Below are 26,917 nucleotides of genomic sequence, written 5' to 3'. Positions count from 1 at the left end.
CTGGCTCTCGCGGACCAACCAGACTACATTAGTTGCTAATATTAACAGTTGACTCACCGAGCTTAGGGAGTTGGGACCATTCTGGAATCTTGCTTTTAACTATATAAGCAATGAGCTGGAGTCTGTCTGGGTGTAACTAGCAGAAGAACCACAACTCAGAGGCAAGACCTGACTTGGGAAACAATTCAAGGGGACTCATCTGAGATCCTTCTTAATCTTTAAGGAGCAGAGATCTTATCACTGAAAGTAAGTGGCAATTAATAGTTGTATTTTATCCTGACTGGGTTAAATGAGTGGAAAAAAACAATGGACAGACTTCTATAAATGGTAATGTCTTTGTTGGCATAGGGTACATCTTCTGGCATAATTTTGACCCACTCACTTCCTGGAAAACAGTATTTAAGCTGATCAATATCAGTGTATCGACTCTGCTAAATCATCTTTTGATAGTGGTAGGAAATGCATTTCAGATACCATTTCAGACACTGCTGCATATGCTTAATAGGAATAATTGATTTTATAGTGAGCATTAACATATGGCAAACTGATATGTCATCCAAATTACTTGAAACTTTTGGATAAAGATACTTAAATCCTGGAGGACAATGCAAAGAAATTTATCATGGAGTAAAGGTGATTCTATTTGTAATTTTAATTAAATGTAATCATGAGTAATTCTATATAGAGTTCTATTTATAATTTTAGTAGTGATCAGAGTGGGATAATTAGAATAAAATCATGTCATAAAATGAACCCCTAACCATTGCAGAACCAAACTCTTAACTTTGAGAGTATTTTTCCATTTAGTAAAAATTTCCTCCATTTGGACAACACTTCATGCATATGATTTTATCTGAAAATTAATTGTGATAAAATTCTTAGAGGGATTTTAAACATTTTAATCAGGATTATTGGCATCACTTATTGTGAGAGTTTGAATCACTGCTTTGACATAGAGCATTAAAAAATGAACCCCCATCCCTACACTGTTTGTTTTTCTAGGAACTCCAGAGGAATAAGCAAAGATGTCAGCCAAGGGAATATCTATAGGCATTGATCTGGGCACCACCTATTCTTGTGTGGGTGTTTTCCAACATGGCAAAGTGGAGATCATTGCCAATGACCAGGGCAACAGGACCACTCCCAGCTATGTGGCCTTTACTGACACAGAGAGGCTCATTGGAGATGCTGCTAAGAACCAAGTGGCCATGAACCCCACCAACACAATCTTTGATGCCAAACGGCTGATTGGCAGAAAGTTCAATGATCCTATTGTGCAGTCTGACATGAAGCTCTGGCCATTCAAGGTGATCAGTGACAATGGAAGACCTAAGGTCCAGGTGGAGTATAAGGGAGAGATCAAGGCCTTCTACCCTGAGGAAATTTCCTCTATGGTGCTGGTGAAAATGAAGGAGATAGCTGAAGCCTACCTGGGACAGAGGGTGTCAAATGCAGTCATCACAGTTCCAGCTTATTTCAATGACTCTCAGAGGCAAGCCACCAAGGATGCTGGGGTGATTTCTGGCCTGAATGTTTTAAGGATCATTAATGAGCCCACAGCAGCAGCCATTGCCTACGGCCTGGATAAAGGCAAAAAAGGAGAGCGCAATGTGCTGATCTTCGATCTTGGTGGGGGCACCTTTGATGTGTCCATCCTGACTATTGAGGATGGCATCTTTGAGGTGAAAGCCACTGCAGGAGACACACACCTTGGCGGGGAGGACTTTGACAACCGCATGGTCAACCACTTTGTAGAAGAATTTAAAAGAAAACACAAGAAGGACATCAGCCAAAATAAGAGAGCAGTGAGGAGACTGCGCACAGCTTGTGAGAGAGCCAAGAGGACCCTGTCATCCAGCTCACAGGCCAGCATTGAGATTGACTCTCTGTTTGAGGGCATTGATTTCTATACCTCCATTACAAGAGCTCGCTTTGAGGAGCTCAACTCAGAGCTATTTAGGGGCACACTAGAGCCAGTTGAGAAAGCCCTGCGAGATGCAAAGCTGGACAAGGCACAGGTCCATGATATTGTCCTGGTTGGTGGGTCCACAAGAATCCCAAAAATCCAGAAGCTCTTGCAGGACTTTTTCAATGGCAGAGAATTGAACAAGAGCATCAACCCAGATGAGGCAGTGGCCTATGGTGCAGCAGTCCAGGCTGCTATCCTCATGGGTGACACCTCAGAGAACGTTCAGGATCTGCTGCTGCTGGATGTGGCCCCCCTGTCTCTGGGCATTGAGACTGCAGGTGGGGTTATGACAGCTCTGATCAAACGCAACACCACCATTCCAACCAAGCAGACCCAAATCTTCTCTACATACTCAGATAACCAGCCAGGTGTACTGATTCAGGTGTATGAGGGTGAGAGGGCCATGACCAAAGACAACAACCTCCTGGGCAAGTTTGATCTCACAGGTATCCCTCCTGCTCCCCGAGGTGTCCCACAGGTGGAGGTTACCTTTGATATCGATGCCAATGGCATTCTGAATGTGTCTGCAGTGGACAAAAGCACTGGCAAAGAAAACAAAATCACAATCACCAATGATAAGGGCCGACTTAGCAAGGAAGAGATTGAGCGAATGGTGCAGGACGCCGAGAAATACAAGGCTGACGATGATATTCAGAGGGAGAAAATATCAGCCAAGAACTCACTGGAGTCCTATGCCTACAACATGAAGAGCAGTGTTGAGGATGAGAATATGAAAGGAAAGATTAGTGAGGATGATAAAAAGAAGGTCATTGAAAAGTGCAACCAGGCTATCTCCTGGCTGGAGGCGAACCAGCTGGCTGAGAAAGAGGAGTATGAGCACCAGCAGAAGGAATTAGAGAAAGTGTGCAATCCGATTGTGTCCAAGCTGTACCAGGGGGCCCCGACAGGAGGCTGCGGCACTCAGGGAGGGGCTAGCTCTAAGGGCCCCACCATTGAGGAGGTGGACTAAAAACAGCTTCAGTCCCCATTTCATGTTTACTCAAACACTTTTGCTGTATCAGTCATAATCCTGTAATTTCACTGTTTTCATGTTAGCATAATAAAACAATCATATAATGAAAATTTCTCAGCTGTTTGTTTCCCTCTTCTAATTCATATTATTCCATTATGTGTGATAATATAAAAAATATAATTCCATTGCTCTTTAATTGCTTTTCATATGTGATGCAAAGAATCTTATCTTAGGTAAATGTGCTGGAGTTATTCCCCAACTTATAAAATTCATCACAAGACAAAGATTTTGGGTAATAGTGATTAAATAGAAAAAAAAAAATAAATAAATAAATCAAACTAAAATTAAATTACATCACAATTTAAGTTGATATTGTTACTTTACATTATTATTTCAATTGTTATGACATATTGTTATGATAATTATAATCATGTTATAATCATTAAATTCTATTAAATTAGTAATATTAAACTTAAAATATTATTAAATAGCTTTACCACAGGATGGCTTTTTATTAACATGTCGTGCACCAAGAAGTCCACCAGGTGGCAATCTTAGGTTGCGCCAGTAAAATCACTCTTTCTCTCAGTACTGACACAAGTGGACGCCTTGGCTACCTGTTGGATTAGCTGTAAACTGTATGTGAAAATACCTGCTCACCCTCTTGACAACGAGAACACCCTGTGCGTCTAATGAGAAATTCTACTGAAACTTTTTATTCGCTTGTTAATGTGTTAGTCTAAAGGCGTCAAGCATCACCTGGAGGGAGGGGGCAGCAGACAGCATTAGTCTCCCTGCAGGTTGGAACAGGCTATTGAGCTAATGAACTTTGTATCAAGCAGTTAAAGGTGATCAACAAATCCTCTTTCAATGCATTTTAGGATTAGATGCATCACTCGTCTATGCACTGTTTCTTCCAGTGTGGTTAAATCTATGTTCATGCTGTCTCTTGATCATGCACATACAAGTCTATTATCTAAATTAGCATCTTAGTATTGGTATATTGTTCTCAGGGCTTTGTGGGTTTATCACGGGAGCTTGCAGCAGGCCACATGTGTCTAATCACATTTATAGGTATGGAGTTATTTTCCAAATTCACGGTGCCCGAGGTGTACTGTAGATAAGCATCACATTTTCCCCTTGATGGCCCGGTAATATACCACAGGGTTCTAACAGCTGCCAGAATGTGGACTGTGGATTTGAGAAACAGCATCTCTTCCCGTGCACGGCTTCATCAGCACATCCCCTCGGTCTAATTGAAGGGAGTGGTTCAGTAATGCGCCACGATCCGCACCAGCAGCCGAAGAGTTAAACTGTGGAGCCTCTTATTGAACACACCATCCAACCCGGTGTCGGTGAGGGAGGATACTTGTAGAGGAGCAACAGATCCTCGGATGGAAAACAATTCCACATCTAGTATAAAAACCGAGCTCTTGACAGTTAGAAATTAATATTTCAATGCACACGCGTTCGGATGATCACTGATGGGCGTTCTCATCTTGTATGGAGAGAGAAAAAAGTTGCCAGGCTTAGTTTTTCTCCGCGTGGATTTTGCCAGTGCAAATTTGGGGTAAGATTTGGCAAAAAAGGAAAAAGGTGAGGTATGAGAATTTTCCTATAGGCACAATACAAGCCCGTAATTAGTCTGTATTTTGCACTTGTAATTAATGTTTTCATGAGCGCGAAGTAATTACTAAGGTCGCCAAGTGCCACCTTTGGAGCTATTCGTTTGAGTCACATGTTTGCTTGTTTTTAATACTCTGCATGTGTAATTCATAACACATTTGACTAAACCTGCAAGGCTTTTCTTCCGTTTTGATGCAGATCGCCGCGGCTCAGGACCTGCCAGGTACACTGTAACAGGTGGTTTTTATTCTTGGGCTACTCACTCTGCTTCTGACTGGACTATTATTTGGATAAATGAGCCACGCAGGCTACTACAATGACTGGGGTGTGAAATTCGGGAACACCTTGCATATTTTTTGATATTGCTCGAGTGGACATCCGTTTTTAACCCGGGGAGAAAAGCCAAAAAGGTGTCTCTAAATGATAAGCTCGGTGTGTGTTTCGTCTTACCGAGGGCGCAAATCGGGCAATAAACCTCCGTCTAAATCATGTCTGAAGGAGGAGATGGCCAGGGGGGAAGAAGACGCGGACAAAATTGTCATAAATGTTGGTGGCACGCGACATGAAACCTATAAGAGCACCCTCAGGACCCTGCCGGGCACCCGCCTGGCGTGGCTGGCCGACCCGGACACCCAGGTCAGCTCGGACTCGGACTCTGCCCCCGCAGGTACCAATGAATTCTTCTTCGACAGGCACCCCGGCATTTTCGCCTACGTGTTGAACTACTACCGGACCGGTAAGCTCCACTGCCCCGCTGATGTCTGCGGGCCGCTTTTTGAGGAGGAGCTGGCGTTTTGGGGAATAGACGAGACCGACGTGGAGCCGTGCTGCTGGATGACCTACCGCCAGCACCGGGACGCAGAGGAGGCCCTGGACATCTTTGAACCCCCGGACCCTGACGACACCGACGACGACAAAGAGATACCGAAGCGGTTCGGCATCGAGGACTGTCCCGACAGGTCGAGGGGCTGCTTCGAAGTTTGGCAGCCGAAGATATGGGCCCTGTTCGAGGACCCGTACTCGTCTAAAGCTGCGAGGGTGAGTCCATCAGGTGTTTTGTCTCAGACTGTCTGTCTGTGTATGTGCATGATGTCAAAACCACCAAGCCCTCAGGTGGTTTCCATTTAAAAAAGGCGCGTGCCGTGCCCAAATCAACAGGTGTCCCCACTTGAAACAGCCAATCAGGCCGAGCTGCCAAATAAAGCTGCACTCTGCAACTCTCAGCTGCTCTCACTGCTGTGTGTGTGAACTGGTTTATGTTCACACTTTGACTTTTTATTGTATCCAGTTGCACCTCCACTTCATCATCCACTGAACATCAAAAATATGTACTTTGCATCTTTTTAAATGTTGCATGTTTAACAATAACAGCATATGTACATGTAACAGCCAAACACAAAGATAACCCAACTTTAATCAAACAAAAAATGTAAGCCAGCACCTTGCAATAACAAACCAATGTGCAAACTGAAGCCTCATTTTCACATTTCATATTGTTCTGAAGAGTCCACACCGTCTCAAATGAAAGGTTTGAGTGTGGTGTGACCAAAAGCCACACGTGTAAAAACTGTTTCAGAAGTTGTCCTTGAAACTGGGAGAGTTTTCTTTCCCCAAAAGTTGGATAGAATTTTTTTATTTTTGGATTGCAGACAAACTGTGTAGATCAAATGAGTGTAGAAAACAGTAGGTCCAGTGGTCTGTGAGAAATGTCACTTGTCATGCATTACACATGAATTTCTGCTGATATCACCTGGAAAGAAATGACATCCGTTAGTTAATTGTGATTTTATTGTCATATGATTGTCATTATTCAAATGAAAATCCACCAGTCAACATAAAACAATCTGGCAACCTACACTTTGATAGATGTGGTAGAAGGTTTAAGAAATTGAGTGTTTTTTGGACAATCTATCTATGTTCTGACAACACTTAATATCACTACATCTGTTTTCACTCACTGTTTCAGGATGTCAGGGGTTGAATGTAAACAGAAGCTTAATGAACCTCCTCAGATATCACTTTAACTTGGACACTGTTGAAACTCCTCTTCAACTTGAAAATTTTACAAACACCAATCTTACTTACAGGATTGTGAAAATATTTTGCTAATCTCTTGTTTGGTGTAATGGTTACTAAAAGAGGCCTGCAGATTTCCTCTAATCAGATCACCTTCTCTGGTGATTGTGCCATGGAGCCAGAGGAAAAAATAAAAGGCACCTGGTTAGTGTGATTATAGAGCAGGGAAAAGTGATGAAACAACTGCAACAATGGGGAAATTAAATACAAAATGATACTATAATTATTCATCCACTTCCACAAGTGGTTCTTCCACAAAATAGGTGAGCATATGATGATATTATGATCCTCACTGTGTAAATCAGTCACACAGGCGTAACGATTAAAGTTTGCTCTTGTGTTGTAGTTCTGCATCTACTAAATGTGGATTCTGGCCTTGTTGCTATACATTTTTGTGGAGCTGATTATGAATTAACTGCAGACAGTATAATCTTAGGATTTTTGTCAGACAGCCACTTTCAGCCATTTAAGTAAACAATACATTGTCAGTTTTCTGTATCCTTGTCAGTCCTGATGCAAATATATGTAGAATTATTGTAGTGGATCAAAACACTGAAATGGAGAACACTGTCCATGCGCTCACATCTATTGTGGATGTGGCTGATGAGAAAAAACTGTAGCTGAAGTGTTCCCACACATCTCAGTCAAGGTTTGCACTTGAAGATCCTCCAAACAGCAGAGTGTTTGAAAAGCTTTAGTACTGTACATTGATAATGTTGTCTCAGAGCTAGAGAATGGCCATCTTGTTATACTTCTTTTAGCTCTGCATGGACAGAAAATATTTGAGAAAGCCTTGAGTGTAACCAATCATCCATCTGTTACACTATTCATTTATACTGTTTTATTGCTTAATCAAGAAAGTCAGTTGAACAATTACGCTCTTATTGCATTATATGGCACTGTGGCTCCTTTCTGGTGCACTCCACCCAGAAATTTGTTGACTCACATTTTATACCAGGACTGACATTGTGTGACAGCTGAACATTAGTTCTATTAGACTATACCTAAAATTTAGGTGGTAGCAGGCGATAAGCTGCTCATTTTATTGTGAAGAGTAAGCTCCTGTTGACAGTGATACCCTCTGTTTGGTTCCTAAATAATTGCAGCTGTGACGCAAATTAAAATCATTTAACTCTCATTGCTTCTGAGGGAGATATCAGACAGCTGTAAGCATTTGAAAGTATTTTGTAGCTAATGGCTGTGCAACAAAAGCAGCAGGGTGCTTAGTGAGGTGAATGTGAAAGCACGTATCAAGTGACATTATATCAGTGGTTGTCAGGCAAATGGCAGAGCAAGGTTGCATTGTTATCAAGAGCTTTCACGAGTCAAAAAGAAGACCACATTTAATCCAGATGGAGTGAAGCTGATGCTCACCATAATTTCTGTTTGCCTGTTAATGGAGTTCAATGGTCTGTTCAGACACTCTCGCAGTTGTGCAGAAGTATAATGTTCATGCTGCATGCCAGTCATGTTACAAAGAGTGTTTATTTTAGCTTTTAGTCCTGGTGGCATTTGGAAGCTGCTACTGAAGAACAGCCGACATTACTGAGTCACAGCTGCCATCTCAAGTTGACCCCCTCTGTGCCCGCCAGTTAATCACATCTGTCTCTCACCAATGAATATTTGTAAATCACTTAAATTAATTATGATTTATGCTTGTGAACTTCTGTGACAAGCCGACATGTAGATGGGAGGCCTTACAAATTAAAGTTATTACAATGAGAAAGGGCGGCTGTGTTGGACCCTGTTACAATGTCCTCTGTCCATTTCCTCTCCATCTGATTTATGTATGTATGTTTTCTCTGTGTGCATTCTGAAAGGATGCAGAGTGCACTTTGAGGGACTCACATTACCTTTATGGCCTTTTTATTTTTAGAGAGCCTCTGAGCTCATCCCAGGTAATGTAATTCTTAAAGCCAGGGGGGAAGTTAATCTGTACATCATACATGCCACATCCTCTTCACCATCAACCAGGGCTGGTGATAGTGTAAAAGTCAGCACACAAGGCTTCTGTGCTCAAGGTAGACGTTGCAACTACTCACAAACCTTGGACAACACTATATTTCTCCAGTAAATATAATAGGAAACTAAACGGATACCCCAGTGAGTGCCAGGGCTGGGTGATACATCAATATCATGATCTGAAACTATGGGATTTTGGGCATTGTAATATTATTTTGTGCCATAAGTCTTGTCTTTTTCTGGCTTTAAAAGCTACATTGCAGTAAAGGGATGCAATTTTATGAACTTTTTCCTGTTCTAGCTGGTCTTCTATTTGCCTCTGCCTGCTTGATCAACATATCCACATTACTTAAGTCTCTCGATTATAAATATAAAGCATCAATAGTCACCCCTACAATATCTTCATAATATCACTTTCGAGGTATTTGGTCAAAATATGGTTGTTTTTTGACTTTGTCTTTATTGCTCAGCCCCTGTAAGTGTAATAGCCTTAATATGGGTACTGTAAAATTACTGCTGTCTGGGTACTGTTTTTAATCCAATGAGCTGTACAGTGGCAGGACCTGGCATTTAAGAAACATTATGTAACTGAAGTAAGTAACTTATGTTCTGTAATTCAGTTATAAAAGCTGCACAGAGAACTGAGAGCTTCATGACACAGATAGGCATTGTCATTTCAGTTTTGTTTGCAAGTGGAAATCACAGGCAGGGAAGAGTTAGTGTTAACACTGAGCACAGAAGAGATAACTTTCTGCAATCTTCTTTCATGCAACATTTCATTAATTCCAAGGCAATGCTGTAATTAATCACTGCTTTGGTAATGAGATGCAGTATGTTCTAAGTGGCGAGCAATTAGAGTGCCCGTGCCATGTGAAACGCTTCCAAAGCCAAGCAAGAAATCAATTTACCTTTGAGATAAACTGAGCTTTGGCATTTCAGAGCATCACCCATGGCACCGGTTCAGTCACTTGTGAAATATTGCAGAAATACCCCTGGTTAAAGGCTCTCTAACCTACAGGTGATGGAGAAATTACCTCCTCAAGACTGTATTTTTCTGTGTGCTTGGTGTAAAGATTCATGTATCACTCAAAATACACACATACACACACCTTAAATTGTGTCTCAGTGCAGAATCCAGATGAGGAATAACAAGAAGGGGCTGTTGGAGTAGAAGTGCCATCTTCCTTTAGGCAGCATTTCCCCGGGCCCAGCTTTCACAAGGCTGACACCTTTCTTTCCTACTTTGTGAATGGAACACAGGATTTGCTTTTTCACACATCATCAAAGCAACACATCCTTGTTAGGGAGGCTTTTATAACATTGAATTCTCAGTAGAAAAAAAAACAAAAAAACAAAAAGGGAGGTTGTAATCCTATGTGATTATGTTTGTTGATTCTGCTTTGGTATAAGCTGTTTGCTGAAAATAAATTGGCTCTCTTGCTGCAAGATCAGTGGATGCACCAGTGCAAGGATTAAAAAAAAGTCTGTGACTCTTTGACAGACAGTTCTGACAGAGAAGTCTCTTCATTACCCACCAGAAACAACGTTCACAGAAATGAAGGGTGAGTCAGGGATGTCAGTTCCCGTGTTAGAGGTGCATCATTTGCCTTTCTAGATATAAGGGGGGATACCATGTCTCCAAACCAAAATCAGTAAATTCAGCCCACACTAATCAAGGAGCGCTTATTTGTGACTTGATGGTCTCTGAGCTGCAACTTACTGGCTTTGTTTGCTGGTATTTTTGCTTTAAAATAATTCAGATCTGGAGTATTTGGAGAACAAACTCACTTGACAGAAGGTTTGATTTTTTTTTTTGGGAGGGAATTTGCTAAAGAACACAAGTCTGAGCTAAAAATGTAGTACCTTATGCATGAGTGGGAGACACTTAACCTTGGCAAGGCAGATTGAATGTTAAATTGAGTGTAGTTTTTTTTTTTTTTTAAATCAGTTTTCCACTCAGCTTAAAACTTAATAAATTTGGGGCATTTGAAATATTTTGTAGGAGTTTAAAGATGCAGTAAGTAGATTTTTACTGGCCCACAGCACAGAAGGACCATAATATATCTGCAGGGGTGTGATAGGATTGTTGGTCAGTACCGAAGCTTCAACAATTACTTCGCCAGATGCTGAGAGTTTCTGGCTTTCGAAACTGCTTTTCCAGCAGAGTTTGCTTTGGAACAGCGTCTCCCTGCCAGTTTGAATTTCAAGATGCTCCCTAGTCTCTCTCCACACACCCGCAGCCACCTACTGTTACTTGAAACTGCTCAACGGTGGAAGACAGTGCTCTGAGCAAGCGTGTGGCATCTGGCATGACTGATAACAAAGCAGCCATTGTTATTACAGGATTTTGCATCATGATATTAGATTAGCTGTTCACTAAATGTTTTTGATGGGACTCCAAATAGCTACCTTAGTTGTCTTTATTGTGAAAATGTGACTTTATTATTTGTGTCAAATGCAGGCCACTGGAAGCTGTGCCAGAGACTTGTTGATGCTGCACTTCCATGGTCTCAGATAGAGGTAGACTGAAGTTGCAGGTGCTTAAAGCCCCTTTAATAGAAATTCAAAGAGATGGGAGGCAGGGCTGTGTGTGAGATCTGCTCCAGTATTTTGGCTGGTTCTATACAGTGACAATGACAGCCCTGTATTTTTTTTTCTTCCACAGTCAGGCTCCAGGTTTTTTTTTTTTTTTTTCTGTGGTAATGTGTTTCTGCTCCCATTTATGGAAGTGTGGTAATGACAGACATTTCCACAGATGTAAGAACACTGGAGAAAGACAGCTGATGTGCTGTGCTTCAGGTATTCTTGTAAGATGTTAGCTACTTTAGTGTGAATTCTAAAAAATAAATAAATAAATAAATAAAAATCAGCATTGCCTTTGCATCTGTTGGCTTGTTGTATGGCTTGGTGCCACGGCGTTAAGCACACAGAGTCGCGTCTCTGTGTTGGTAACAGAACGTGATGCAGAACAGCTGGAGGTGATGACTGTGATGGGACTCTCCAGCTGCTACACCCTGATGCCCAGCCTGCTGCCTGTCTGGGGTCCTGCCACGCTGCCTACCGTTCTGGCTCTCCCAGCTGGGCCCTGGCATCTGTCCCCTCGGGGGCTGGCTAGCTGACACTGATGACCTTGGACTGTTGTCTTTTCGACATTAGTGTGTGGCATCTTGTGTCCTCAGAGGTTTCACTGTTCTACTCTACTAGGTTAGGTAGTGCTCTCACATTTGTATTTACTGTATGATATAGCTGTGCAAAAGAATCATTACAGCTGAATATCATGATATTTTTTCGCAATATTGCATTGATTCTGTAGCCCCGTTGTATTGATATGAATTATTTATGCACATCATCTTCATATAATGTGAATACATTTACATTTTAGTGCACTCTGTTAAGTAAGTGCATTATGCAGTATGTTTTGTATATTTTATTAGTTTACCCAGGTGTTATAGAGTAGGTTGTATCTTAAAGTCTATCTAGAGGTTCTTGCTAATATCTAGTCCCAGTGTATCATCATTTATATCATCACTCAGACGTTACCTGTTTTAGTAGAGAAATGAAATTAATTTAAAGGTGTGCTGTGCAAAATTGCAGAGATGATTTATGTAAGAACCGTTAAAATAACCATGGACTAAGCATGTTGCTTAACAGTGAATTGTATAGTGCACCTTGGCTTTTAATTGAGTTTACTTTTATATTTCAATAAGTACATAGAAATACAAGATAAAACGTCCTTATATAATCCACCCGTATCATAATTGATCCCTGGCTGTACTGTAGTAATGGGCTGAGTGGAGCCCCACAGAAATGCTCTGCGGTAGCAAAGAAACACATTCTGGAAATCATTCCAGCGCTGACAGTGTTTAAAGTCTCTGATACTAAACTGTAAACGTAGTATTGTGGTAACCCCTGGTGTCACGCCATAAATGTACAGACACACTGAAATGCTGCTGTGTTCACTGGCAAAGACAAAGATGTTCTCCGAAAGAGTGGCTCCTCAGGTTTCACACACAGATGGATAAACACAAACAGCTGAATAGACACACTGATAAACAAATGCTCTGCTGCTTGGCACCCGGAGGCCGACTCGCAGCAGGAGAACTGACAGACATACACGTAACTACCTACCTACTGACATGCACAGGTACCGTGACAGGCAGTGTCATGTTATTATTAGACTGCATGGATGGTCCTTTTATGACCAGAGCGAGTTGTCCTCATGTGTACCCAGACCTCCTCCACCTTCCCTGCAGAAGTGCCCTTGGAGAAGACTGTGTGCAGATATCCAGCTCTGTTTAGTTCTGGGATAAACCTTTTGGCATTTCAATAAACCAAACAGTGTTGAGGCCTGTTGGGTTCGTCACACACATCAGAGCAGCAGAGTCAGAGGAACTGCCTTCTTATTTTTTTGCCTCTGGCCTACCGTCACACCACAGTTTGAATACAGAGAGTTGAATAGAGAAGCCCTCATGCTTACGTCAAAACCAAGAGAGGTGTGATAGTAGCGTGTTGAGAGGAGAGACAAAGGAGATTTCTTCTTAACCACCAAAATTAAATAAATGTAATTTGGAGTTAATACAGCTGATGTAGTCTCAAAAAATCTAAAATCTTATATTTTGGTTGGTAAAATCAGTCTCATCCAAGGTAACTGTACATGGATGTGATATTGTGATTACTTGATAGTGGCACTAGTTGCAGTAGTAGTATTTTATATAGAGCCCACCGGCATGTTGTTTTCACAAGCAGTGTAAGACATGGTACCAAATACAATGGATATAAACAAACCATAAATACATATACAAAGCCATCTATGTCTGCGCTAACCAGCAAAATCCAACATGTTCATTTCACAATCCCATAACATTGGGAACAACATCCCTGCAATTGTGTAGATCATTTAGTGATTCCAGATTACCTGCAAAAGTTGAACAGTCTTTCAGTATGAGCATCCAAAGCCTCCCGTCATCCTATTTTGATTGTTTCTTCTGTGCTACTTGAAAAGACTTTAGTTTCTTAGTTCTGCCTTCAGCTTATTGTCAGAGTAATAACTAAATAACTAAATACTTGAAGCTACATTGAGCAATATTACATGCATTTTTTTTCCTACAGTAAAAGGGCCTTTTGTGATATAAGAGTGACTCAGTCACTGTGAGTCTTCTTTCCACTATGCAGTTTACAGCCAGCCTGTTGTTATCTTCTGGTTTGAACTTTCTAAATTTCTGCGTCTGCCAGATTTCATCCCCTCTTCACTTCCTCCCCTCGCCAGCCAGTTGAATGAATACCTCTGTCAGTGTAGTCAGCAATGCAGAGCCAAAAAAATCTCATTCAAAGCAGTTTACCTTGTAGCTGAAAATCTGCAGTCTCCCCACCTTAACTGACTATTTACAAATGTAATTTGTGCTCTCGACACTCTCTAGTGGTCAGAAACTGCTTTGTGCAGCTTTAACAAACAACTTAAAGTTGTACACTTCATGGCTGGGCCTTTAATGACCAGAGCACCCTGTATACACACTGTATTGCACCCTTTATTATGCCAGTAGGATTCCAGAGATTAACCACTCTTTTGTTTTCTTTATACTGGAAATTCCTGCATATGGCTTAATTTTATAGTCATTTGTATACAAGGTAAACAAGAATAGTGACAAGACTATCTCTTGAGCGACTGCTGTGTGTGAGCATGAAATTTAAACTGACATTCATGAAACTATTACTTTGAGTCAGTGTTCTATTAGACAAATAAAATGCAAATTATTTACAGCAGTTTTGTGAGCAACATTAAATTTTATTATTATTTCATCATGTTGTCGTCTCTGTGCCTAGTCTTATCCAAGTATTTGGGTCACAGTTTGTATTGGTGGCGGAAATTCATCTGCTTTAATAGCGTTACAATAAATTATTCAGTCATTTATTTTGAGTCTATTCATCTGTACCAGTGTCACTCCCCAGCACAATACTCAAATGGAGCATGATCCCAGTCATCATTACCATGACAAAATATTACATTCATACATTTTCATGGTCTTCAGTTATTACTATAATAAACAATTTCATGCCACAGTGAACTGCATAATTAGTTGGACGTGATGATGCGTTCACCAACAAAGGTATCTCCTCTTTTTTTGTTATATATCTCAAGACTCAAACACAGCACATACTGTGATGAGCAGTGCATTGTGGTTATGTTACATACAAGCTGCTCTATCCAGGCAGGGTGCATCGAACTTCTGTTCCATGGAAATATTATTCACTCCATGGCTTACTGACCTTAAACTACTATCATTACACTATGCATCATCCCAAAAGACTCATTTAACACTGACGTTACATTACTGCTTATCTCCCATTCACCTGATAGGATGAGGGGAATGCTTCGTGATGCCAGTGCTGTTATATCACAGCTCTTCTCTGCATTCATGAGGTTATTAAAGTCATGCGATGGCAGCGCTTGCTTTTTGTAAGAGCTTAATGCTCGCTTGAACAAGTTCACCACCAGTTATCGTTCGGCTCATACCACAAGCCTCTTGTTTAACAGCTCTCCTATAGATACTTATGCTGGGCTCCACCATCCAGCCTGTTTGGTTAAAAAAAATCTGCAGGTTATTATTCACATTTAGACTTATGCAACAAGTCAAGAGCCCACGGGGGGTGGGGGGTGGGGGTGGGGGTCTACAAATCCACAAACAACAGAGCACTCCAAAATGCTAGGGGCATTTTTGATTGATTTTCTTTGGAAATGGTTGTGATGAGGAGCTGCAACAGAGTGTGGACTGACTGCCTTTGTCTGGCAGTGATGTGGCCGCCACATTGGCCTCTGAAAAAACTCTTGTTTGTCAGGACTGCCTTAATTATCTGGCACTGGCTGTATATCTGTCTCTTTTGTCTGGATAGCTCTGGGGTAGGAAATTGTGGATATGAGGGACACAATGAAAACATGTTTTGTATCTGTATTTGTGTGTTAGAGAGATACTGTGAGTGCATGTTCTCCTACACATTAGAACTTTTAAAATATAGGGAGTGAAGGCTGTTCCCGTGAGTTAAATGTAATTGAAGTACATCTAAATGGCAGTTTAAAGCCAATTAAAAATGGGTCATGATGAGAACAGATTTCAAAAGCACCCTGTATTGCAGTTTTAATGTCTCGATAGCTTAAACATTTTAACTGTCAAGTAGTTTCTTCTCTGAGCTAATCAGTTTTGATGCCTCGGGTTCAGATAAATCAGTTAATTAATTCAATTTCCAAGCCGCTTACCCTTATTAGGGTCGTAGGGGTGCTGGAGCCTATTGCAGCCCTCATTGGCCGGAAGGCGGGGAACATCCAGGACAGGTCGCCAGTCAATCACAGGGCACACACACTCACACATAGGGACAATTTATTATCCCGAATTCACCTGACTTAGATGTCTTTGGACTTTGGGCAGATAAATCAAGTTGTTTGTTATATGCACAGACATGTAGTATGTTGACTTAATGAAACAAAGAGGCATTTCTGCTTTATTTGATAGCAGCAGTAGAGAGAGAGAGGGAGGTGACATGCAGCAAAGGACTTGGAAGTGAACCCGAGCCGCTGCAGTAAGGACTTGATACGTGGTACGTGCTCTACTAGGTGAGCCACCGGGTTACCCTGCTGAGAGAGATTATTGGGACTGGGTGTGCATTTCCAGCCTGTGTTCTGCTAATGAATGATAAAGTCTTGATCTAGTTAAGGCGTATTATGGAAAAGCATAGTACAACTCCTTTTGCAATGGCACAGTCCTCACATTCAGACACGGACACATGCTAAATTAGTTACTCATCCACTCATGTGCTGCGGCTTCAACTTTGACATTTGGCTGGCAGTGATTTGCCTCCCAAGTCAATCACACACTGTCCCAAAAAAGGATGCAATTGTTCACAGCAGCTGGCCTTGTTGATGTACAGAGTAACTGTGGCTATGCAACAAGGGGAACTCTGTGGTCCTCCAGGGTCAATGTTAAGGCTTTCCCTCTTGTCCCAAAGCTGGCCTCATCCTCACAGGCCCCTGGGGGATCGGCCCCACATGGAGCTGAGCGAGGTTGTTATGGTTGTATGTTGCAGATACGTTTTGTCTGGTTGCATAATAGATGTTTGAATAAACAGGTTATATACTATACTAATGTATGTGTACAGTGGCTCAACAGTTTTTGTTGTTTTGAGCCGTAACTGTAACCAGAGCCAGCCCCTAGTTTAACTCAATAAATCCAGTTTATTGACTGGGTTCTAATTTCCTTGTATAGTCTTAAAGAGTTTCTTTGTTGCACAGTGAGTGTTCCTCTGAGTAAAGCTGGACATCACGTGCTTTATTTGTTTTTCTAACCACAGACCCAAACACTATAGAGCTGATTGATTTGTGGGATGCCTGACAGAAGAAAATGGTTGATAAGTGCATGCATGGCACAGGTACATATTTATCCAGCTGCGAGATGAGTAAGGTCGGAGAGGTATTACAGTTTGTCCCGGCCATAGTAAACAATAAAGACAGATCAGGTATTAGTTGGCTCACAATGTTAGCACAAACACAGTCAGACATGGCCATTGTGCAGCTTCTGGTGAATGCCTGCCACCTCTTTCAGTTTTAAAAGGCAAACACCTGCCATGATTTTTTTTTTTTTTCTTAACTCAGACTCAGTTACCATATTGATTGGAGATGTGTACAAGCTAATTTTATTTTGTAAATTAGAGAATGCTGGGTGCAAACGAGCATTACTCACTAAAACTCTTAAACTCTTGCTCATCCATGCATTCTCTCTTACTGTGCTATGCCAACAATCTGTGGCTGTGGTTTTCATTTTGTTCCTCTCCACTACTTCTGGCTCTCTGGCCCATGGCTGACTGTTGTTGGAGAACCTTTATGTTTAGAAAGACACAAGAGGCTCACACAGTTGTCAGTGTTATTAGCAGCATGGACAGAAATCCTTATTAGATATACTTTTTCTCTTTTTTTTCTTGAATTAATTTCAAAAGTAGTATGTAGCTCCATGGTGAGAATTTTTGCTTACCCTCAGTCAGTGCCATGTGTGCACCCCCTGCTGTCTGTGAGTGGCAGGGCCTATGACGGTTGAAATGAATGGAATCACATTTTGTCTGCACGATTCTTTGTATACGTGTGTGTGTGCATGACAGTAATTGATTTAAAATGGGCCTATTTTCTCTTGGAAGATTGTTCTGCATTTCGTGTGGACAAATTGCTTCTTGAAGAGAAAATATAGCCTCAAACACTAATCTTCAAACAAGTGCAATAGTGGCCAATCAGTTATGAGGGCTCGTTTTCATGCCTTCAGTCTGCTGCCATTCTTTTCTTTTCTTTCTTTTTTTTTTTTTGTCTATCATTAAACACAACTTTCACAGACTTGAAAATAGCTTAAACTAGATAATCCATCAAAGTAACCACGAAGCCTTAATTTGGTTTTGTCAAAGTTTCTTTTATCACTATTTCATTGTGCCCAAGTAAATTGTTTTCATATCATTGCAGGCGTTACCTTAGTCTCTGCTCACTGTTTATTACCTGACTCACAGGAAGAAATGAAAGTCTCCACCAAGAAATAATCCCTGAAAAACATGTGGGCTCACAAACTTTATTGACACATTCATTTTTGTTTGAAGTAAATTTGATAACTGGGACAGCAATGAATGTTAGAAAAAGAATTTAATTACCTGTGGCATGCTTAAAATGACACTGACATCCTCCTGCAGTGTTTATTTTGGTGACATGGGTACACAGCTTGCATTCCAACTTTGTGATTGGTCACATATAATGCTTGGTATGCCAAACAAGGACTTTTAGGAAAATTGAAAATAAACACTTAAATATCGCCAAATTACATTTTTTTTTTCTAATAGCGTTGAAACATGACATAGCAAGATATTGTGTGATTGTCAACATTAAATTGCAGTATTCACTGTTTGTCTGAATGAGCTGTTTTATCTCTCTCTCAGGGAGTCGCACTTGCCTCTCTCTTCTTCATCCTGGTGTCCATCACCACCTTCTGCCTGGAGACCCATGAAGCCTTTCAAGACTTGCAGAACCGGACAGAGCACGTTATAGTGGGCAACATCACGGTGGAGGTGGAGACATGGGAGATAGTGACCAAGCCTGTCCTCACCCTGGTGGAGGGAATCTGTGTGATCTGGTTCACCTTTGAATTCTTGGTGCGTATCATCTGCTGCCCAGACAAGGTGGTCTTCATCAAGAACATGCTCAACATCATTGACTTTGTGGCCATTCTGCCATTCTACCTGGAAATGGGCCTGAGTGGTATGTCATCCAAAGCTGCCAGCGATGTGCTGGGCTTCCTCCGAGTGGTGCGATTTGTTCGGATCCTCCGGATCTTCAAGCTGACGCGACACTTTGTCGGCCTGCGCGTGCTGGGCCACACGCTGAGGGCAAGTGTCAATGAATTCCTCCTGCTCATCATCTTCTTGGCACTGGGTGTCCTCATCTTCGCCACCATGATATACTACGCTGAGCGCATCGGAGCCTTCCCCGACGACCCCACGGGATCAATGCACACACACTTCAAGAACATCCCCATTAGCTTCTGGTGGGCAGTGGTCACCATGACGACGCTGGGCTACGGAGACATGTACCCGCAGACGTGGCTGGGTATGATGGTGGGAGCACTGTGCGCACTGGCCGGGGTGCTGACGATTGCCATGCCGGTGCCTGTCATCGTCAATAACTTTGGGATGTACTACTCCCTCGCTATGGCCAAACAGAAGCTGCCAAAGAAGAAGAAGAAGCACAACCCCAACCCGGATGCACCGACTGACTCGGCCTCATTCGGGAAGTCAGACACTAACTCTCACAGAGACAGCACTCAGAGCGACACCTGTCCACTGGCTATAGATGAGAGTGTTGGCAGAAACCGTTCAGGTCAGACCACCATGCTCTATTCTAAGAAACATGCAGTTTTATAGTTGATGTTTTTGATTGCATTTGCTCACAAAGTTTCATATGCTGAGATATGCAATGATTTTGTGGATTTAACCAGTGTATTCATCTCTTAAAACTTAGATGATTAATATTTGAGTGCTGTCAGTGTCCCAAATGGTATCATAAACAACCACTGTCTTTCTGTGGTTCCTGGGGCTTTTCAGCGTTTGCCTGACAAATGAACCATGCCTAGTCATAACGACAGTAACCCACCAGGATCGAATTACTCCTATATAAGATCTCAGTCAAATTGAATTTCATGGCTGAAAAATACTGTTTTCATGCAATACACCTCCACCTTTGTCTCAGCCCTCGGGGGAGGCTCGGTAAAAGCTTTGGCATTTACGTTGCTGTGTGTTTTTGTCATCTTGTCAGACTCCAAGCAGAACGGGGATGCAAATGTGGCCCTTTCAGAGGAGGAGGGCTGCAGCCTGACCCAGCCGCTGTCCCCCAGTGAGAAGTGGTCCCTGCGGTGTTCCCGAGCACGAGACAAGACTGAGAAAGAGGCTACCTGTTTCCTGCTAACCTCTAGTGACTTCTCTTCCCCTGTAGAGCACACCGTCCACACTGGTAGGCTACGTATCAGTACATGCATGAATACACATAGGCCTATGGAGCATTTGTAGAGAACTACATTTTACTGTTTTGTGGTTATTCAGCTTTTGTTAAACAATTGAAATATAGTGTGCAATGTGAGTATGTTTGAGGTATTTTGAGTGTGACAGTCAAGAACAGTCTGATTTAAGTCATCTACTCCGAGCTAGCACTAACCAGAACTGGTACCAAATATGTTAATATGTGCCCACTCAGCTGTGTCTGCAACATGCAATCAAGAATGTGCTGCATAGCGGCCAGTTGCTGCACTAGTGGTAGATAGTTGCAGGATTGATGCAGGCAGGTGGTAAGAGGAAAATAACTTCAAAATCTACCCTCCTCTATTCCTAAATCTTTACCAGCTCCCTCACAACCCCAACTGACTAAGGGCACTTTTTAGTTGTTATTCATCTGACAGATCAAAGGAAACTCAATTGAAGAGCTTTGTAGTACTAATTGCATCATCTATCTGTCTGTGCTCTCTGGGGCCAAGCCTTTGTTAAATAATGTAGTGCCTTTACAGAGCACTCCCAGGTTGTGGAGCAACCAAATTAAATATTGGTATGTGAAGTTGGGCTGGGCGAATAGGGCAGAATCAAATATCACAATATTTTGATTGAATACCTTGATATTGGCATTGTGATGGTATTGTAGAGATGACTGTAAAAGCTTTCATAAAATAGTTACTACACACACAAGAGATTTTTGATAAACAGTCATCAGTAGTGTGGATATGATGCCCAAGCATGTAGATGCAAATAATATAACAGCTGCAATCTAGGGTCAGAAAATTGCATCCTGTTACTGTACTGCAGCCTTTAAAACGTAAAAAATAATACGTATGTTATGTCACAAGATCCTAAATTCCCAGACAATACCTAGTATATATAATGACATTGATATAATATTGACTTTTAGCCCATCCTGTGATATCAGCATTAGTCATACTAATACAAAGTTATTGTGAGAACTTACCTAACTTAACTTCAAGCTATTTTAAAGTGTGATAACAGTATTTTGTGATCCAGACTGTGCTAGCAGCTAGATCTGAAACAGGCAGCATGGATGCAATGAATGAGAAGGTGATGTTCCTCCTAATTCTTTTCATCAGCATTGGCTGTCAGCCTGCCATCTCACTCTGCTTGAATGGCCCGCCGGATCTCACTTCTGAGCCTCCCAAACTACCCAGAGCCCCTTGTGAGAAGAGGCTCTATATTTGGCAGTCAGGGATCCATTCCTCACATCCTGAGCAAACATCCCACCCCTGAAACATCCTGACTCTCATCTACAGAAGGCCCAACGAGAGTGAAGGTGTTTACCTAACGAACAGCACTTCCCCAGGATGCATTTTTTCAACCAAAACTAATTAGTACAGTACATCACTGTCAATGAAAAAAACGACAGATAAGTGGGGCACTTAGCTAGGCTCCGGTGACAGTATCCCTCCCTCCTTTTTTCGACAACCCATTAAAAGGAAACGAGTTGTCTGAAAGGCTTGTCAATCCCCAAATGTGTTGAGTGTCAAAGATTGGTGCATCTTAATGGCATGTTGTCACAAGCTGATAAAAATCACGCGGTCTCAGTTAAGTGTGCCAGAGAGGTGAGAAGAGGCAGTGTGTGTGTGTGGACATGTTGGGATGTGGAAGGGCTGGTGTTGAGGTCACAGGTGACTCCTGCGGCAGTGCATAAACTACGCCCCAAACACAACCCTCAGACACAAAACAAGCCTTTATTCAATGCTGTCATTCCTAAAATTATGGTAAATGATGTATGGTCAGCTTATGGATTTGTCAAGATATCCCTATTCTGATCTTTGAGGCAAAAACACTGGAAAGCTGAGCAAAGCCAGAGCACCTCAAAACTAATCTTTGAGAGAGAGAGAGAGAGAGAGAGAGAGAGAGAGAGAGAGAGGTGTAATTCAATCCTGAACCCTGTGTCTGGTGAGTATGTGGGTTATGACATCCCAGTCTATTACAGAGGAAAATCGCACACACAACACATTTTAGTGTGCATTATCTGCAGCAAGGTGAAGTGTGTACGCGTTGCTTCCTAACAACATTTAAACAATTAATTATATCACAGAATTTAGTGCAAAATGAAAAATCCTTGCTTGCATGCAATATGGAAGTGGCTTCGATTGTGCTTACAGCCATTTTGAATTGGTTAGTTGGAAACAGATCATGGTGCACTGGCTCTGCTCTTTCAGCCATGCCCATAGGGGATGGTACTCTGATAATTCCAGGATTACAGGAAGTAGCGTATGGATAATATGTCAGGAGAGCAACATGGCAGGAAACGGGGAAAAGGACAGATGGATGCAGCAGGTCTGAGAACTCTTAGATGGTTATCAGTGCCAGGAAGCGGTCGCCTGCCCTCTGGTAGGAGCAAAACACTGGTGCATTTGAAATGATTAAGGGTGTGACGGGGAGCCTGTGACAGCGTTAGCACCCCCTGTCACAATTTATGAGTACCAAAGCAAACAGTCACTTGTTCAAAGCACATTGTCTCATGATGTGACAACTGCCGGCTCATTTCCTTATGATGAGTGCATAATGGCGTGGCGAACCATTCAAGTGCTGCTAAGAGGATGCAGCAGGCAAATATACACAGAAGTAGAGAAAGGCTTATGAGCTCGGATGAGCTTCGATATTCCCCCATGACTCCTCTACATGATTGCCACTAATAGTTTTCCATTAACAGCATGGCTGGTCAAGGCGAAAGGCTCCTGCTGCCCTCTGTATTTACGATCGACAGGATTTTTTCCAATACCTGGAGATCTTTCACAGTTTAAGACATGGTCAGGGTCAGGGTTTATTCAGCAGAGACCTTGCATTACAGTATATCACAGAAATCTGTTCTCCATTTCCATTTTCTTGCTCCCTCATAAGATCCTGTTTCATGCAGATTTGAGTCATATTTCTATCTTTTGTGTTTCCTAACAGAAAGCTGTAAAGACATCCTTGCTGCCACTGGAAACTATGCTCAGCCGGAGGTCACCACGCTAACCTGATGCTGATTGGCTACGAAAAGGAAAAAAGGTCATGTTCTCATGCTGAAACAAGGACACATGTCGGCCAGAGCTTTCACTCATGGTCCTTTCCTTTCCCAAGTGAATGAAATGCAGACTGAATTCTTTTGAATCAGGACAAGAATACCTTTTTTTTTTTTTTTTCAATCACACATTCAAAACCCTGTGGCAGAAAATCAGATGCATAGTAGACATTATCCACTCTCATCTGTATGTTACAGCTCATTTTGCATGTATTGCATGATCTAGCATTGTATGATTTGCCTTGAAAATGACTAAAATTAATGTGCTCATCTTTTAGCCGACATATCTTAGCTTGTCTCGATCTGAAGCGGTTCTGTTTTTAGTCACAGTTTCGAACCGAAGTGATTCTGTTTTCATCACACTGTTTTAATCCAAAGTAATTTTGTTTCAATCACATTGTTTTAATTAAATATTTTTGAATATGAGATACTGTTACCATGCATTTGTGAGCTAGGAGATTTTTTAATGTGTGAAAACAAGGTGTTTAGGTATGGTTAGTTTGAGTTCTTTTTGGAACTCCAAAAAATTAACTAACTAACTAACTTTGATGTCATTTTAAGTCCTGTCTTTTATCCATAAATATTGTAACAGTTGATTAAAACACCCACAATGTGTGAATATGGGATTGTACAGAAGAAAAAAAAAAAAACGTTACTGTGAACTAGAATTAGATTAAAAACTTGAAATAGTTGTTCCAAGCTGTGTCTCAACAAAATGGATCCAGAGTGCTTTGTTGATCAGCCAGTCTCTGCCTTCTGTCACGCCACTGCTATTTAATAACAGACCACAGGGACAACATAAAGATATTTGTCCAGTAAAAAGCATGTTATGAATGACGCTCAGGCAACGGAGTCTGTAAATCCTTGTACAAAAGAGAAAAGAAAACAAGTTGAACGGTATTGTCTGTCTGTTACCTTCGCTGTATACAACTGATGCATCATTACTGGTTGACTCGGGACCAAAATGTAGGCTGTATTAGATTACATGGTAGATTTTCATCACCATTACCAGTGAAAGCATAGTAAAAAAAAAAAAAAAATACATACATCAGTTCAAGTTGTGCCTATTGTTGAGTAATGGAGCTTACGTGTGTGCAGTAATGTAATTCTGTTTGTTCCTTAGCACTTCTATTTCTGTCGGATCGGTAGAAGCCCTTTCACATATTTCCATGGAAGGAACAGAAGGAGGAGTATGGTTTCTTTCACTGGTGACTTAATATATTCCTCATGGTTTACCATAGTTGCCTTATGTTTAATAAACAAAGGGAAAGTTTGTTCTATCTTCATTTGATTCCAGTCCCATTTTTTTTAAGCTGACACAGAAGTCTGTAATTATGTAAAAGCACAGTTGTATGTAGCACAGTACAATATACTGAATCATTCCTGAATCATGTTCTCCTAAATGTAAATGATGCATCATGAAATCGCTGTTGAAAGTAACCAATAATGAAAGATTATTTTTTTGATAATTCAGCTTATCCACCTTTTTAGCCTCATTTCCCACCACACTCCCCACCCCACTGTTGTACATACTTGACAGACCAGAAGCACACAGTACATCAGATTGAGATTTCCTCGTCAGTGGGTTGTTATAAGTGATCGTCTTGGATTGAAACCCGATCAAACCGTCTGATGTTGTGTGTCCGATGCAAAGCAGTGGATGTCTTGTATCATGTAGGCATGTGTTTCTATGCAGAAATACAAATAAAACCCGATTTCTCCCAATGTTTAAGCTAAAAGTGTGCAGTTGTCTTCTATTCACTTTTCTTTTTCTTTTTTGTTTTGATGTTTTCATTCACAGCTCGCACTGTGGAATCCATAGTTTTTCCATTAACTCCACAGCTTGTGGCAATCGTAGAGCTGTTTTGTTAACCACCTCTATTTATAGTGATACCCAGCTGTAGTCTGGCTGGTCTTGTGCTTGTTTGGAGTGGTGTAATGGAAGTCACAGCCATGCCTCCTGCTCCCCGGTGTCTTCATGATTATGTACTAAAGGTATAGATGGCATACAGAGCACATCTCCATGGAGATTTGGGATGACAGGCGACGCTAATTACTGTTCGGCTGCTGCCATCTCCCCCCTCCCTCTGTTTTTCACACGCAGCACATGCGGAAACACTGTCACTCACATGCTTGAATCGAGCACGCACACACACACGCGCCAGCACTGACAGACACACTTGTGCACACACTCACACCTCAGCTCAGGGCAAGATCATCATTACCGCTGTTGCCCATGAGGAGGGTTTTGATGTTCAGAGATGAAGTGTGCAGTGCACTGTGGTTGACGGAGGGGGGAGGACAAGACGACATTGGTGAGTCACAAACATCAAGGCTGCATGAATATGAAAGCAGACACCCTGTTGTCACACAAACACTCATAGTCTCTTGCTAAACACTGTTTGGACTTGGCTGGACCGAAAAGTGCAGGGTGACAAGATGAGTTGATGCACTTGCTCTGTCACTCTATCTCATGTTTTGCTTTGTTTATAGTAGAACTAACTTGCTATTAAAATATATTATTGTAAGGCTGTTTCTTATTTACAACAAGGTAAAAAAAAAAGTGTTTAAGATGCAGTGCATAAAAAAAATTAAACATACTTGCAACAACATACCTAACACGCATAGAATTAGTTAAATTAAGGATTTATTGGTTAAAAAAATAAAGAAAGAGTTATAACTTATCACTAGATCACTCCCTTTGACCATATAAGGCCACAAATTGATTACTTAAGTCTGGTGCATCACCACTCAAAGTATTAAAATATGTTGATCATTTATATCATAAATGGGTTTTCTAGCTTTTAGGCTTTTTCATTACCCAACATTATTAGAAAAAAATTATAAACACTAAGCATCTTCAGAGCGAGCTTTATTTAAGAGCTTTTATGTACTTTTCCTCTTATCTGTTTTTTATTTTGCACTTTTTATTTCAATATTTTTTTTGTACTCCTTTGTATTGTGTTGTTTTTAAATTGTGATTATATGCAGTGTTATTCACATTTCAACAATTGTCTGTATTTGTACACTTGGTTCTTGAATTTCAGTTCTTGCCTCAGCTCCTGTGCAGCAAACTCGATAAAACAACAAAACCTCAGGATTTTATTTCTTGTCAGGTTCAGCTCGAGGAACAGTTCAAAATCTGCAGTGATTTCAGGACAATTGTGGCCGTGTTTCGGCTTGGGGTGCCATTTTGGCATTTTAAAAGCACCAACCTTCAGCAGGTCTATGAGTAATGTATAAAACACAACATTTTCATGCAGTTGATTGTCAGTCTCACCACCACAATGTCTCTGTGCTTTCCTCTGCTGTGTGCTGGAAGAGACTTCAGCCCTGTGTGGCTCAGACAAGGAACAAACGGGTGAAGAAAATGTATGAATGAATAAACAAACGAATGAATGAATGAGGCTAATTTCAAGCTGCAGAGGCAAAGTGTCTCTTAACGTCAGTCATGTTGCCTGTGATGGCATTTAAATGTCATGCCCACACATCAGGTATTATATCGTGCCATAATATCCTGCTTTAACATCTGCGAATGCCTTTTCATCCTCACATGCACTCTTGTATACAACTCCCATGCCCGTGGCACTTAGCAGCAGCATCACAAATTATATCAACACAAATTAATTCCCTGATTCCCGAGGGAATATCACCTTAATAGTCTTTTTAAACCTGTGTACCTCTCTTTGATACCAGGGGGTAATTGGCTGGCTGGATG

At 41.4% G+C, this 26,917-nt stretch overlaps 2 protein-coding genes across 3 annotated transcripts; both read left to right on the top strand.

Annotated features, from left to right (window-relative positions):
* The first annotated feature begins 155 nt into the window (after nucleotides 1–155).
* On the top strand, nucleotides 156–2,944 carry hspa1b (heat shock protein family A (Hsp70) member 1B). Its single transcript, XM_030056047.1, has 2 exons — nucleotides 156–246; nucleotides 1,021–2,944. Exon 2 carries the CDS (start codon nucleotides 1,026–1,028, stop codon nucleotides 2,937–2,939), a length of 1,914 nt encoding a protein of 637 aa, XP_029911907.1. The 5' UTR covers nucleotides 156–246; nucleotides 1,021–1,025; the 3' UTR covers nucleotides 2,940–2,944.
* Nucleotides 2,945–4,314: 1,370 nt separating this feature from the next.
* kcnc4 (potassium voltage-gated channel, Shaw-related subfamily, member 4) lies at nucleotides 4,315–24,264 on the top strand. 2 transcript variants are annotated; one of them, XM_030056223.1, is made up of 5 exons: nucleotides 4,315–4,512; nucleotides 4,767–5,606; nucleotides 18,558–19,494; nucleotides 19,930–20,124; nucleotides 23,091–24,264. In XM_030056223.1, exons 2-5 carry the CDS (start codon nucleotides 4,989–4,991, stop codon nucleotides 23,156–23,158), a joined length of 1,818 nt encoding a protein of 605 aa, XP_029912083.1. In that variant the 5' UTR covers nucleotides 4,315–4,512; nucleotides 4,767–4,988; the 3' UTR covers nucleotides 23,159–24,264. The 2 variants fall into 2 exon arrangements, with proteins under 2 accessions (XP_029912083.1, XP_029912082.1); XM_030056222.1 differs by having other exon boundaries at nucleotides 4,315–4,538.
* Nucleotides 24,265–26,917: the final 2,653 nt, after the last annotated feature.

The sequence above is a fragment of the Myripristis murdjan genome, chromosome 7, assembly GCF_902150065.1.
Source record: "Myripristis murdjan chromosome 7, fMyrMur1.1, whole genome shotgun sequence".
Lineage (NCBI taxonomy): Eukaryota > Metazoa > Chordata > Actinopteri > Holocentriformes > Holocentridae > Myripristis > Myripristis murdjan.
Note: the sequence above shows the minus strand (reverse complement) of the source record. Positions and strands in the feature narration are given on the sequence as shown.